Source organism: Squalius cephalus (assembly GCF_949319135.1).
Source record: "Squalius cephalus genome assembly, chromosome: 10".
In the NCBI taxonomy this organism is placed as follows: Eukaryota; Metazoa; Chordata; class Actinopteri; order Cypriniformes; family Leuciscidae; genus Squalius; species Squalius cephalus.
This window is the reverse complement of record NC_137131.1, coordinates 11,955,105-11,967,771: the sequence shown is the minus strand read 5'-3', so window position 1 is coordinate 11,967,771 and position 12,667 is coordinate 11,955,105. Positions and strand designations below refer to the sequence as shown.

The window sequence follows — 12,667 nt, the reverse complement described above, 5'->3', positions numbered from 1 at the left end:
ATGATATGCTAAAGCCCGCCCAAGCGTTGACATGATTGGTTATAAGGTAGTTTGTGGTGTAAGGAACACTGGCGATTTCAAACTGCTTTTTTGAGACTGTCTTTTTTTCACTGCAGCTTTAAGGGGAAAATACTCAGCAATGGAGTTGCTTTAAGAGAAACCATGTGCAAATTCATATTAAAGAACACCACATAGACATATAAACAACATAAAAAACTTGATTTTAAGACATGAAGAAATTTTCACTGGGAAAATGGTTTAAATATAGGGATTTAACATAAAGTGTTAAAAGGACTTTAACATAAAGTGATCATAAATTCACACATTCTTAATGCTCATTGCAGTTTAAGTTTATTTTACTTTAATATTTTGTTTTTCAGTGACATCCATGGAAGTGCCAGTGGAAAAGCTGCCAGTAACATTCCCCTGCAGGATCAGCACTTGGCCCTGGCCATCCTGCTGGAGCTCGCAGTGCAGCGAGGAACTCTCAGGTATTCAGAGTACTGTTACATTTGACCTCAAATGCGTTTAGCTAAAATTCCTATAAATCTGTAACTGAAAGCCAATTTTTCCTCTCAGTTGGCCCTTGGCGAGAGTTAATTTTGTACCTTGCATTTGACTTTTCTTTCCGAGAGTTTTGGAAGAACTGAAGGGTCTTATTCATAAATACTCTCTCTAACCTGCTTTTGCGTGTGTTTGTATTGTAGTCAGCTGCTGTCTGCGGTTCTGCTGCTGCTGAGGCTCTGGGAAAGTGGAACCAGAGAGATGGACAATGAGCGCTCGACCCAGGGCACGAGCGCCCCTTTACTGCCCCTTCTGCAGCGCTTCCAGAACATCCACAGCAGTAAGGAGGAGCCTGTTCCCGAAGAGGAGATCGAGGTGAGATTGAATCACTGAATCAAATTTTTAGAACTGTGCTGTTCTTCCAGGTTTTATATCTCACTACTTTTGTTCTCAGATCCTTTCGGCCCCTCTGAGCCCAAACGAGAGCTTTCTGCGCTACCTTACACTGCCTCAAGATAATGACCTGGCCATTGATCTGCGGCAGACAGCTGTAGTCGTCATGGCACACTTAGACCGCCTGGCAGCCCCATGCAGCCCCCCGCAGTGCAGCTCACCCACTTCAAATAAGGTACTGCATGCAACACACTCAGTCATGTTCTGACATTTTATTTGCAGTGTCATACAATAAGTAACAGTAGTTTAGCCTTGTGTCATCTACCTGGTTGCCTAGAGTCCCCTTTTTGTTGTTTGTGCTGAAGCAACTTGGCTCTAGAGCACAATGATTCTCCAGAAAGCCCCAGGGAACTCTCATTTAAATGGGATTATGTCCCTGTGCTGTCAGTATACTGCGCTATAATCCCTTTTAATGAGAAAAACAAAATAATTCTTAATAGAGCTCAATCTCTTTATGTTGTTCCACTTCCAGGGTACACTGCAGGAGGTGATCGGTTGGGGTCTGCTTGGATGGAAGCCTTATGCTAATGTGAATGGACCAATTCAGTGCAAAGCACTGTCGAACCTGGGCGTCACACAGATTGTCTGCTCAGAGAAGGGTTTCTTCATTCTGACCATCACTGGTGCTGTCTACACACAAAATTACAAAAGCACCACTCTAGTGAGTCCCTCATTTTGTTAGCTCAGCTGAATGTCTTGTTTTTGTTTTTTCCCCCCATACTTCACAGATTACTGTGACTGTGCGTATAACTGTTGCTGAGACAGATTTCTCTTTATTTTTCTACTTTTGATTTGCACACTAAACCAATAAACCTGTGATTCCCCGTCAGGGTCCAATGCTAGTCCACGCATTGTCATCTAGGAAAATAATGAAGCTTGCAGCTCATCCTGATGGGCAGCACTACTTGGCTCTTTCAGTTAATGGGGAGGTGTTCTCCTGGGGTTGTGGAGATGGAGGCAGACTGGGACATGGAGACACCACGTAAGATCAACTTCATCAAACTCTCAATAATTTATCTCAGATCCATACATACATACATACATACATATTGTACATATATATATATATATATATATATATATATATATATATATATATATATATATATATATATGAACAAATAAATGTATTTTGAACATTTATTTGTTCAAAATACAGTAAAATTGTGAAATTTTAAATAACTAAATATTTGAATTTATTTAAAAATGTAATTTATTCCTGTGATGGCAAAGCTAATTTTTGAGGCTTCTGAAATCATTACAATATACTTTGGTGCTCATTTTTCATTATCATTTATTTGGAATAGAAATATTTTGTAACATAATACATGTCTTTACTTTGAATTTTGATCAATTTAATTCATCTTGCTAAATAAAAATATTAATTTCTTTAAAAAAATTATCTCAAACTTTGAAACGATATTGCAGCTTGAAACGGCGTGTCATGTTCAAGGGGGAAATATGTATATGAAAGTCTTCTAAGGCCAAGTGCTGGTATGTTGCCATGGACAGTGTGAAATACAGTTTAGCATTAATTATGAAAATATTTGACCATTCAGTGTTGTGATTTGACCAATCAAGATGAAGGCATCCAGAAAGTAAAGTACAAATATGTAATCTAAAAAGAATTGAAAAATGTTTATTTTTCTTTTGTTCTTTTTCATTGTTTTTACACAATTTATGTTGTGTGACTTGTATAATTCTTGCGTTTCTACAGGTATTTAGAGGAACCCACCATGATTGCAGTATTCACAGGGAGGCCGACAGGGAAGCAAGTCATGCACATTGCATGTGGCAGCACGTACAGTGCAGCGATCACCGCAGATGGAGAGCTGTACACATGGGGCCGGGGAAACTACGGCAGGCTGGGCCATGGTAATATCTACTGTATAAACCCAGCTAAAATCCACTGCTGTTTATACCGAGACATCTAGAATCTTACCTCAGGACAATGTGAAATGTTGTCTACCTTGTTTCTAAAGGCTCCAGTGAGGACCAGACCACTCCCATGCTGGTAACCGCTTTAAAGGGGCTTAAGGTGATTGATGTGGCTTGTGGAAGTGGAGATGCTCAGACCCTTGCTGTGACTGAGAATGGTATGACATCTGAAAAGAGCACTTTCAGCAGTGGTTTTAAGATGATGAGTGGATGAAATGATCATATTTCTCTCTTACTCTCTACAGGTCAGGTATGGTCATGGGGTGATGGGGACTATGGTAAACTCGGCCGTGGGGGTAGCGATGGATGTAAAACGCCAAAACTTGTGGAGAAGCTGCAGGATTTGGATATTTTGAAGGTGTGCTGCGGGAGCCAGTTCTCTGTAGCTCTTACTAAAGATGGACAGGTGTACACCTGGGGCAAAGGAGACAATCAAAGACTCGGCCACGGCACTGACGAACATGTCCGCTATCCCAAACTGCTTGACATTCTACAAGGTACATAGCATTTTCCTTTGTTTTCAACCATTGTTTTCACAAAATATGCGTTTCAGGTTTTTAAAAACTTGAACACAGTAAACATGACAACTTTTATTTTTTACATGCTCCTGATTGGAAACAATTCCTCTTTGTGAAATGTTTAGTTCACGTATTATACTGAAGATTTTTTTTTTTCATTCTTTCATCAAAATATAACTGTTGTTATTGTTAAATGAAATAATTAAAATTATAATTGAAACAAAGTAAAATATAAATTAAACTTAAAAAAACTTGAATGAAAATTAGAAATGCTGTTTAAGTACTAAAACTGTTCAAAATAAAACTGAATAATATATTTAAGGTATATGCAAATATTTTAAAGTTGATTTGGTTTTTAACAATTTGCTAATTTTTTAGACATTACTGTAGTTTAATGTGTGATTACTGAGAAAAACTGTTGATGTTTGAAATCAACCCAAACACACCCCTCCCTTCATTGCTTTGCCCCCAAAATACACAAACTTCGTAAAAAAATAATAATACGAAGATGTCGAACACAGAACAAGGAAGAACAAAAAATGAACATGCAGTACATAAGTGTATATATATATGCAAGATTATTTTGTTAGTTGCCAGGAGCACACCAGCGCCAGACAAACATGTTGGTTCTGTGAAACATAGCAAAACCAATGTTACTCTCGTATAAAGCAGAAAGAACGCAACCTCTGAGTCTGTTTTGGTCCCGCTAAAGCTCTTGCCTGATCATAGCCCTTCTTTTTCCAGTGATAATCCTCTAACCTTTTCACTTAACTACAATTTTCCTTCAAACTTCCCTCTTGCTCACTCTCTCTCCTCCCCCACCATGAGTGTATGCGCCCCCTACTGCTGAATTTTATGCTGTTTAACGTTAATGTAATAAATGTTATGCCATTAATAGCAAATGGTGGATGATTTAAAGCAGTATTCCCATTCGGTTATGTTGAGATGCTCTCAAGGGTGAACGTGACCTTGGGCCTCTGCATCTTATTCAAAACACCAAAATCTCAGTGCTGACTGAGTAATTTGCTTATTCTCATTCAAGTTGGCTCCATGGGGTATGGAATGGCCACTTTTAATAATCCAGATCTTATAAATTCAATATGAATAAAATCAAGTCTCTCCTTTCAATAATAAAAAAAATAAAATGTTTTTACCCCCATTGAATATTGACTTGTTTCACCTGTAAATGTTACATTGTGGAATAAGTGTGCAAATTCCATTTCATGCTTGGTCATCAGTTTTCATCTACATTTAATGTCAAGTCTACTCTTAATATTCGTTATTTGTCAATTTAGGTAAGAGGGTGGTGGATGTAGCGGTTGGCTCTACACACTGCCTGGCCCTCACTGAAGAAGGAGAGGTGCACAGCTGGGGAAGTAATGATAAACTACAGCACTTTGACACGCTCTTCTCCAATAAGAAGCAACCTAAAGCCCTGCCGGGGCTCAACTCCAAACACATAGTGGGCATCTCCTGCGGCCCTGGCCAGGTATAACCTGTCAGTCACCAAGATGTGATGTGTTGTACACTGCCTTTAACTGTACATGCTTATTATCTTTCATATATTCTGTGTCTCAGAGTTTTGCATGGTCGTCATGCTCTGAGTGGTCCGTGGGGCTCCGCGTACCATTTGTGGTGGACGTATGCACTATGACATTCGACCAGCTGGACCTGCTTCTGCGGCAGGTCAGCGAGGGCATGGACGGCAGTTCTGATTGGCCACCGCCACAGGAGAAAGAATGCATGATTGTGGCCGCTCTCAACCTGCTCAGACTACAGGTCAGTCATCGAAAATTTCAAGCTGCTTCCATTTGTATGACAGAATGTGCATTTATATATTCTAAAACAACAGTTTGAATGGTAGAGCATGTGTCCTCTTAAAGGGGATAGTTTATTCCCTTGGAAATGAAAATTATTATTATATTTAATGTATTTCAGCTCCATGCAGCCATCAGTAACCAGGTGGATCCTGAGGAGCTGGGTCTGGGCCTGGGCAGTGGGCTGCTTAATAACCTCAAGCAGACGGTGGTGACACTGGCCAGCAGCGCTGGGGTGCTAAATACCGTGCAGGCGGCCGCCCAGGCCGTGCTTCAGAGTGGCTGGTCAGTGTTACTGCCCACTGCAGAGGAAAGAGCAAGAGCCCTGTCCTCACTGCTGCCCAACGCAGGTCTGTGCATGAATTCTGTGCTTGGAAAACTGATACTATTTATCTTATACTTTTATCATATATATATCATATTGGCTGGTTTACATCAAGAAACATCTGTTGAGATGTGCAAAAATGCAAAAAATAAATAAATTAAAAGGTGCTGATTTTTTCCAGTACAACTTTGATGGTCAAAAGCAATTCTGTGTTTTTAGCATCTGCTAATGAGATGGGTGTAAGTCCTGGCCGTCGCTTCATGATCGACCTCTTGGTTAGTAGTCTGATGGCGGATGGAGGGCTGGAGTCCGCTTTGAACGCTGCCATCACGGCCGAGATCCAGGTCAGCATGTTTTATTCATTAGTCACTTCATCATTTATTCACCCTTCATGCCTTATATATGCAACACTCAACAGAGCACTGCCAAAAAACAGACAGAGGAGGAAACAGATTGATGAAACCTGAGGGGAAAGTGTCAAAAATAATAAACATTTTAAATAATGTAATCCGTTATCCAAAACGTATATACACAAGGTTATTTTTGTTTAATTTTATTTGTTTTTTGCTTTGACTTTCCAGTTAATTAAATTCTGTTTATCTTCAATTAGGATATTGAGGCAAAGAAGGAGGCACAGAAAGAGAAGGAGATCGATGAGCAGGAAGCCAGTGCTTCCTCGCTGCATCGGTGTCGCACCACACTGGACAAAGACCTGATCAACACCGGCATCTATGAGTCTGCCAACAAACAGAGCCTCCCATTGGTCCAGCTGGTCCAACAGTTGCTCAGGTACTGCAGAGACTTAACTGAACTTGCTACTTCTGGTATAGCCTGTAGTAACTCTTGCGTTTTGTGCTGTAGGAATATTGCTTCGCAGACTATAGCTCGTCTTAAGGATGTGGCACGACGCATCTCAAACTGCCAAGACACGGAGCAGGTCAGCAAGGAGCGCTCGGCCTCTTTGGACCTACTGCTGCGCTTTCAGAGGCTGTTGGTCTGCAAGTTGTACGTTGGTGTCAATGGCACTGTGGGTGTGGGAGGATACAGTAAGTAGAAAACTTAATTTTTTTTGTGCATGGCCTTATGACCAGGGGTTTTGTTATGGAAGCCACCATTTGAGCATCAAGTCAACAGTATCTCTCATTGTCACAGCTTTGAGTCACTCAGAGATTCTGGGAGTAGGATCTCTTTTGAAGAAGTACATGGCTTTGCTGTGCACACACATTGGGGATATCCTTCCTGTGGCCACCAGCATCGCCCTCATCAGCCATCGTCACTTTGCAGAGGTGGCACGTGTCCTTGAGGGAGATCTCACGGGTGAATATGCCATTTCATGTTAATGTATAACATTAATCATCACTAAATAATGCTTTAGAACAATGCTGACATTAAAGGAAAATTATATTTAAGTTCTGAATATGATTAACTTACCCTCATGCTATTCCAGACCTGTCTGCTGTTATTTTTTCTTCTGAAGTCTATTTCTTTTCTTCATATGTTCTTTCATTTCTTCATTTGTTTTCTTAAATGTCATGATGTTGAACCCTTAAAAGGGAAGAGATTGTATTTGATTTGAGGGGTACAGTGTTGCAGAGAATTTTCATTGGAAAATGTCTTGCATTTCAATCTCTTCCTTCTAAAGGTTTGACATCATGAAAGTTGTTCAGAATACATGCCTGAAATGAAATATGTCATTAACATCCAATTTGCACTTTATTTGGTTTGAGAGTTATTACAATTTGTACCTCACGTGAAAATTCTTTAAAAACCATGTCTTACACCGTCTTAAATGGAATATTTTCATTTTAAAGAGAATATTTCTTTAAAGTAGTGGTAAGTGATATTCATATTCGCCAACCATCCTGTTCCTTCATCTTCCAGGTGTTTTGCTACCAGAGTTGATTGTGTCCATTGTGTTGCTGCTGACCCATGATGCTGGCCTGATGCAGGAGACTGGATCCATTCCTCTGCTCGCTGCTCTACTGGAGCACCTGGACCGTTTTAACCATCTCGCCCCTGGTACAGAGAGAGATGATAACGAGGACCTTGCATGGCCTGGGCTCATGGGTATGAAAGAAATCCACCCATGCACTTCTTTCATAAACTAGAGAATCTGATTGTACAGTTGAGTTAGGCTTCAATCCAATCCAATCCTATTTTAAATAAAAAATATTTAAAAATATGTTAGCAAATGAGAGTTACACCAAATTTATGGAGTGTAACACAATAGTTAGTCAATTAAAGATATTAGAACACCGGAATGCACAGAATAGTAAATGAAGAGCAGTGATGCACAATTGGCTGTAAACCGCTTTCTTTTCAGGTTTCTTTTTCAATGGGCCCAGTTCAAAGAACAACGAAGAAGTGTCACTTATCCGCAAAGCTGACCTGGAGAATCATAATAAAGATGGTGGCTTCTGGACTGTCATTGATGGGAAGGTCTATGATATTAAAGACTTCCAGGCTCAGACTCTAACCGGGAACAGCATCCTCGGTATAGCAAACATGTAACAAAAATGCCCGAAACCTTTTACTTGAAATTAATTTTCAAATAAGAGTTTTGTAAGTTGATTTGTCATCTGTTTTTCCTCCACAGCCCAATTTGCAGGAGACGATCCTGTGGTAGCTTTAGAGGCCGCTCTACAGTTTGAAGACACCAGAGAGTCGATGCAAGCTTTCTGTGTGGGCCAATACATGGAGGTCTGTCTGACTTGTATTCACCAGTTTCAAGCCGCTTTATTCTAAGAATGTTCAGATTTCATTTTTCTTGTTCTTGTTGGTTCTATGTTTGTCCAGCCCAACCAAGAAATGGTGACAACGCCTGACCTGAGCAGTCTGTCCTCACCTCTTATCGATGCTGAGAGGAACCTGGGTCTGCTGCTGGGGCTACATGCCTCGTATCTGGCTATGAGCACCCCTCTCTCCCGCATAGAGTTAGAATGTGCCAGTGAGTTATGATGTTGCAAATGTTTCAGTAGTACTTCAAAAATCAAGATGCAAATAAAAAAATGTAAAACACATATTTATATCTCAAAAAACAAAGATTAAAAGAGACTTTAAAAAAAAAAAGTTTAACCTTTTTACTCCACTTTACTCTTCTACCTTTCAGAATGGCTCCAGTCATCTATTTTCTTCGGTGGTCTTCAGACGAGCCAGATCCACTATAATTATAATGAAGAGAAGGACGAGGACCACTGCAGCTCTCCAGGGACCACCACTCCAGACAAAGCCAAACTCTACTGCCGCAGAATCACTCTGAGTGATCACGCCCAGCCCTTTCTGCAAGCCATCGCTGACAACACCACCCAGGACCACACTGTGAAGGTCATACACAGGGAAAGACTATAATTTATGTCTCTTCATTTAGTATTTTTTATTATACAGCCCATTCCCTAAGATTTCACTGTCAAATTGTTTATCAGAACAGATACTGCATCATTTGGGATGTGTTCTGATGGTTGATGTTGGATTCTTTCTTATTTGCTGCAGGACTTTTTATGCCAAATCGAGCGGTGTTGTAAACAGTACCATCTCATCACTCCCATCACTTTTCCACCGGAACATCCTGTAGAGGAAGTGGGCCGCCTGCTGCTCTGCTGCCTTCTCAAGCACCAGGACCTTGGTAACTTAGAAAGTGTTTGTTGAATTGAGTGGTGACGGCTGCTTCAAATTTATAGTTTTAGTTTCTGAAATCCTACTCTCTAAACTAGCACTGAAGTTTCATTGTTACTGTATTATTTTGTAATTCTTTGAATATTCCTTTTTTTTTTTTTTTGTTCATTAATAGTAAAATCTGTTTTCTTATGCAGGTCATGTTGCCCTCTCTCTTGTTGATCAATATGCCTTGGGTGTAGACCAGGGGAAACAAAGGTCCCTCCCCAAATCTGTGATTGATGTGTGTCGAATGGTGTACCAGGCCAAGTGTTCTCTGATAAAAGTGAGCAAAGAGCAATAATCCAAATAATCCAAATAAATGTATTCTATTGTACCCGTTTCCTTGGAATATTCAGCTTGAGCTGTCACATTTAGGATGAAATTTAAATGAGTGGTTACAGGAGATTAATTTTAGTACCTTTTACAGTAGCTTTACATTTGAATACATATTAATACCAGGTCTAAGCTGTGTTTAAGTGTAGCATGGTATGTCACCTTGTCATTTACATCATAACAACCTCTTTGACCATCTCTTCTGTGATCTTTCCTGTGTGGTACAGACACACCAGGAGCAGGGCCGCTCTTATAAAGAGGTGTGCGCCCCAGTGATCGAGAGGCTGCGATTTCTGTTTAATGAGCTCAGGCCTGCCGTCAGTAATGACCTGTCCATTGTGTCCAAACTGAAGCTGCTGAGCTCTCAGCCTCGCTGGAAGAGGATCACACAGAAACTGATCAGAGACCGTCGCAAAAAGAGGGGTAACTAGTCTAAATGTTCATTTAAATGTTCAGTGTAAAATGGTCAGTCTGTAATTATAGCATGTTTCGCTTAATCTCTCAGTGCCTAAGAAGTCAGAGTCAGCTGATCTGGAGGAGTCTAAGATGGAGAGGGAAGGGACCAATGAGGAGCCGCCTGCTCCTATCAACCCCACGCCTGTGGACAAGAAACAAACTGTCAAATCTGCAAAGGTTTGCCTTTTCTCTCTCTCGCTCTCTTCAATTGAATCATGCATATCTGTCAGAGATTATCACAGCTGTATCTATAAATATCTCTTGCATCGCTGCTGCTCTGACATATAGGTGTTATTTGCATGTGTTATATTTATAGTTGCTGTCCTTTCAAAGTTACTTTACCTTCTTCATCAAAAGCATCTCGTTTAGTTGAAATTACAGTTTGGGGATTTCTATGGAATTTGTCATTTTAAAGTATATATATATATATTTTATTGAAGGGTCTTGGATGTTTGAAATAATTTTTATTTAGCTTTTCTTTACAAATATTATTATACACTTAGATTAATTAATAAGCATATCATGTAATTAAAATTTTAATTGATTTGACAGCCCTATTTATAATTTTTTTTGCATCTTTTAACTTGTAGCAGGATAAGTGGCAGCCTCTGCTAAACACCATAGGCAGCGTTCAGAAGTATCGCTGGTTAAGGCACAGCGTTCAGGGCTCCTTCTCTCAGTCCAGCCTCATGAGCACCATCGTTGAGTTTGCTCTGAAAGAGGAGCCACTGGACGTGGAGAAGATGAGGAAATGCCTCCTTAAACAGCTGGAGCGAGCTGAGGTCCGTCTGGAGGGAATAGACACTATGCTTAAGCTGGCATCCAAAAACTTCCTCCTGCCTTCCGTACAGTACGCCATGCTCTGTGGCTGGCAGAGGGTCATACCTGAAGGGACCAATATTGGGTAAGTGCAAAATATTATCAGTGTATAGCACTTTAAGCAGACTTGTGTTTACATGTAATTTCTGCTTTGCTTCAATAGGGAGCCTCTGGCTGACTGTCTAAAGGACGTAGATCTCATTCCTCCTTTTAACCGAATGCTGCTGGAGGTGACGTTCGGTAAACTCTATGCCTGGGCCATCCAGAACATCCGCAACATCTTGTTGGAGGCCAGTGTCAAGTTCAAGGAGCTGGGTAAGTTTAAAGATCAAAAACTAGAATATCTTTATACACAAAAGTGCGGGGTTGGTTAGAATTTTTTTATTTTTTTATTTTTTTTAATTGAGAGAAGCCTCTTAGGCTCACCAAGGTGGCATTTATTTGATCAAAAATACAGCAAAACAGTAATATTGTTAAATATTAAAATAGAAAAGTTGTTTTAAATTGTAATAATATATTTTAAAATGTAATTTATTCCTGTAATCGCAAAGCTTAATTTTCAGCAGCCATATGATCCCTCAGAAATCATTCTAATATGCTGATTAGTGTTGTCAAATGTACCATGTTCCGTACCAAGTCGGTAATGAAATTTAAAAAAATGTGACGCTTTGAGCGGTGTTGAGCGGAATCATAAACACCACTGATTGCCCATTGTGCTCGCATACTCATCAAATATGTTTGTGATTGGCTACAATGATCAGTGATTCAAAAACATGTTGTAAATTTACTTCAATGGCGCTCTTCACAGAGGTCTTACACAGATACACACGGGAGCATTTGAAAGCAGGTGTCTATCAGTGGACCGTTCCGCAGATAGACGCCTGCTTGTGCTTTCAAACACTCCCGCTTTCAAAACACTTTCAAACACTTTTGTGTGCTCTTAAACGCTCCCGTGCGTTGATCATTATACCCAATTACAGACATATCCGATGAGCACGTGAACACAATGGCCAATCAGAGGTGTTTACGATTCTGCTCAACAACTGCATAAAATTTCAGTACCGAAGTCTGTACTAATAACACTAATGCTGATTTGGTGCTCAAGAAACTAATGTTTTTTATTATCAATGTTGAAAACAGTTGTGCTGCTTCAAAAGTACATCATTTTTACTTTTACTTTTGAACAAATTTGTGTCCTTTCTAAATAAAAGTATTAATTTCTTAAAATAAATAAATCTTATTGACCCTGAACTTTTTGTACAGTAAATCATATTGACCCTGAAATTTTGTACAACAGAGTATTTTGTTTTTTCATTTTACTGATTGTTGTCATTTTATTGTTGTTTCCTCTCCTCCAGGTGTGCAGCCAGTGCCTCTGCAGACCATCACTAATGAGAACCCAGCAGGCCCCAGTCTGGGTACCATCCCTCAGGCACGCTTCCTGCTGGCCATGCTCCATATGCTCACTCTCAAACACGGAGCCAACAGTCTCAGCCTCCTGCTGAACTCCGGCACCCTCGCCCTCACCCAGAGTGTTCTCCGACTCATTGGTTAGCACCTTCTCTCTTTATTTTCTAGGGCAGTTGGACTCTCTTGTATAGGGTTAGATTGATTCAGTTCTATGGGATCATGTGGGTTCTGTTCTATAGGGTTAGATGGGATTCGATTTCTGTTTTTAGTGTGGTTTGTATTTTTTGGTATGAATGTGTAAGGCCTGCCCAATTGGTCCAACGTCAGTTTTTGAAAAGCGGGTGAAGGTCTTTTTTACTAATTTAATTCCAATTAACCTTTTATCTGACTCCATTATATCACAACCTCGAATTTAGGTTAGAATGCAAATTAGTTATTGG

At 40.1% G+C, this 12,667-nt stretch overlaps 1 protein-coding gene across 1 annotated transcript in view; it reads left to right on the top strand.

Moving 5' to 3' along the window:
* Positions 1–12,667, top strand: part of herc2 (HECT and RLD domain containing E3 ubiquitin protein ligase 2) — a 65,183-nt gene that overhangs the window by 17,240 nt on the left and 35,276 nt on the right. The window contains exons 8-34 of the mRNA XM_079882533.1: positions 381–491; positions 708–879; positions 959–1,132; positions 1,430–1,618; positions 1,788–1,939; positions 2,675–2,832; positions 2,940–3,053; positions 3,141–3,392; positions 4,709–4,902; positions 4,992–5,192; positions 5,352–5,580; positions 5,775–5,899; positions 6,166–6,344; positions 6,417–6,601; positions 6,708–6,872; positions 7,437–7,622; positions 7,879–8,049; positions 8,152–8,255; positions 8,352–8,502; positions 8,665–8,879; positions 9,045–9,177; positions 9,365–9,492; positions 9,770–9,965; positions 10,048–10,175; positions 10,589–10,902; positions 10,981–11,132; positions 12,176–12,367. Coding sequence (XP_079738659.1) covers positions 381–491; positions 708–879; positions 959–1,132; positions 1,430–1,618; positions 1,788–1,939; positions 2,675–2,832; positions 2,940–3,053; positions 3,141–3,392; positions 4,709–4,902; positions 4,992–5,192; positions 5,352–5,580; positions 5,775–5,899; positions 6,166–6,344; positions 6,417–6,601; positions 6,708–6,872; positions 7,437–7,622; positions 7,879–8,049; positions 8,152–8,255; positions 8,352–8,502; positions 8,665–8,879; positions 9,045–9,177; positions 9,365–9,492; positions 9,770–9,965; positions 10,048–10,175; positions 10,589–10,902; positions 10,981–11,132; positions 12,176–12,367 — 4,670 coding nt within the window. The remainder of the gene's footprint in view (positions 1–380; positions 492–707; positions 880–958; positions 1,133–1,429; positions 1,619–1,787; positions 1,940–2,674; positions 2,833–2,939; positions 3,054–3,140; positions 3,393–4,708; positions 4,903–4,991; positions 5,193–5,351; positions 5,581–5,774; positions 5,900–6,165; positions 6,345–6,416; positions 6,602–6,707; positions 6,873–7,436; positions 7,623–7,878; positions 8,050–8,151; positions 8,256–8,351; positions 8,503–8,664; positions 8,880–9,044; positions 9,178–9,364; positions 9,493–9,769; positions 9,966–10,047; positions 10,176–10,588; positions 10,903–10,980; positions 11,133–12,175; positions 12,368–12,667) is intronic.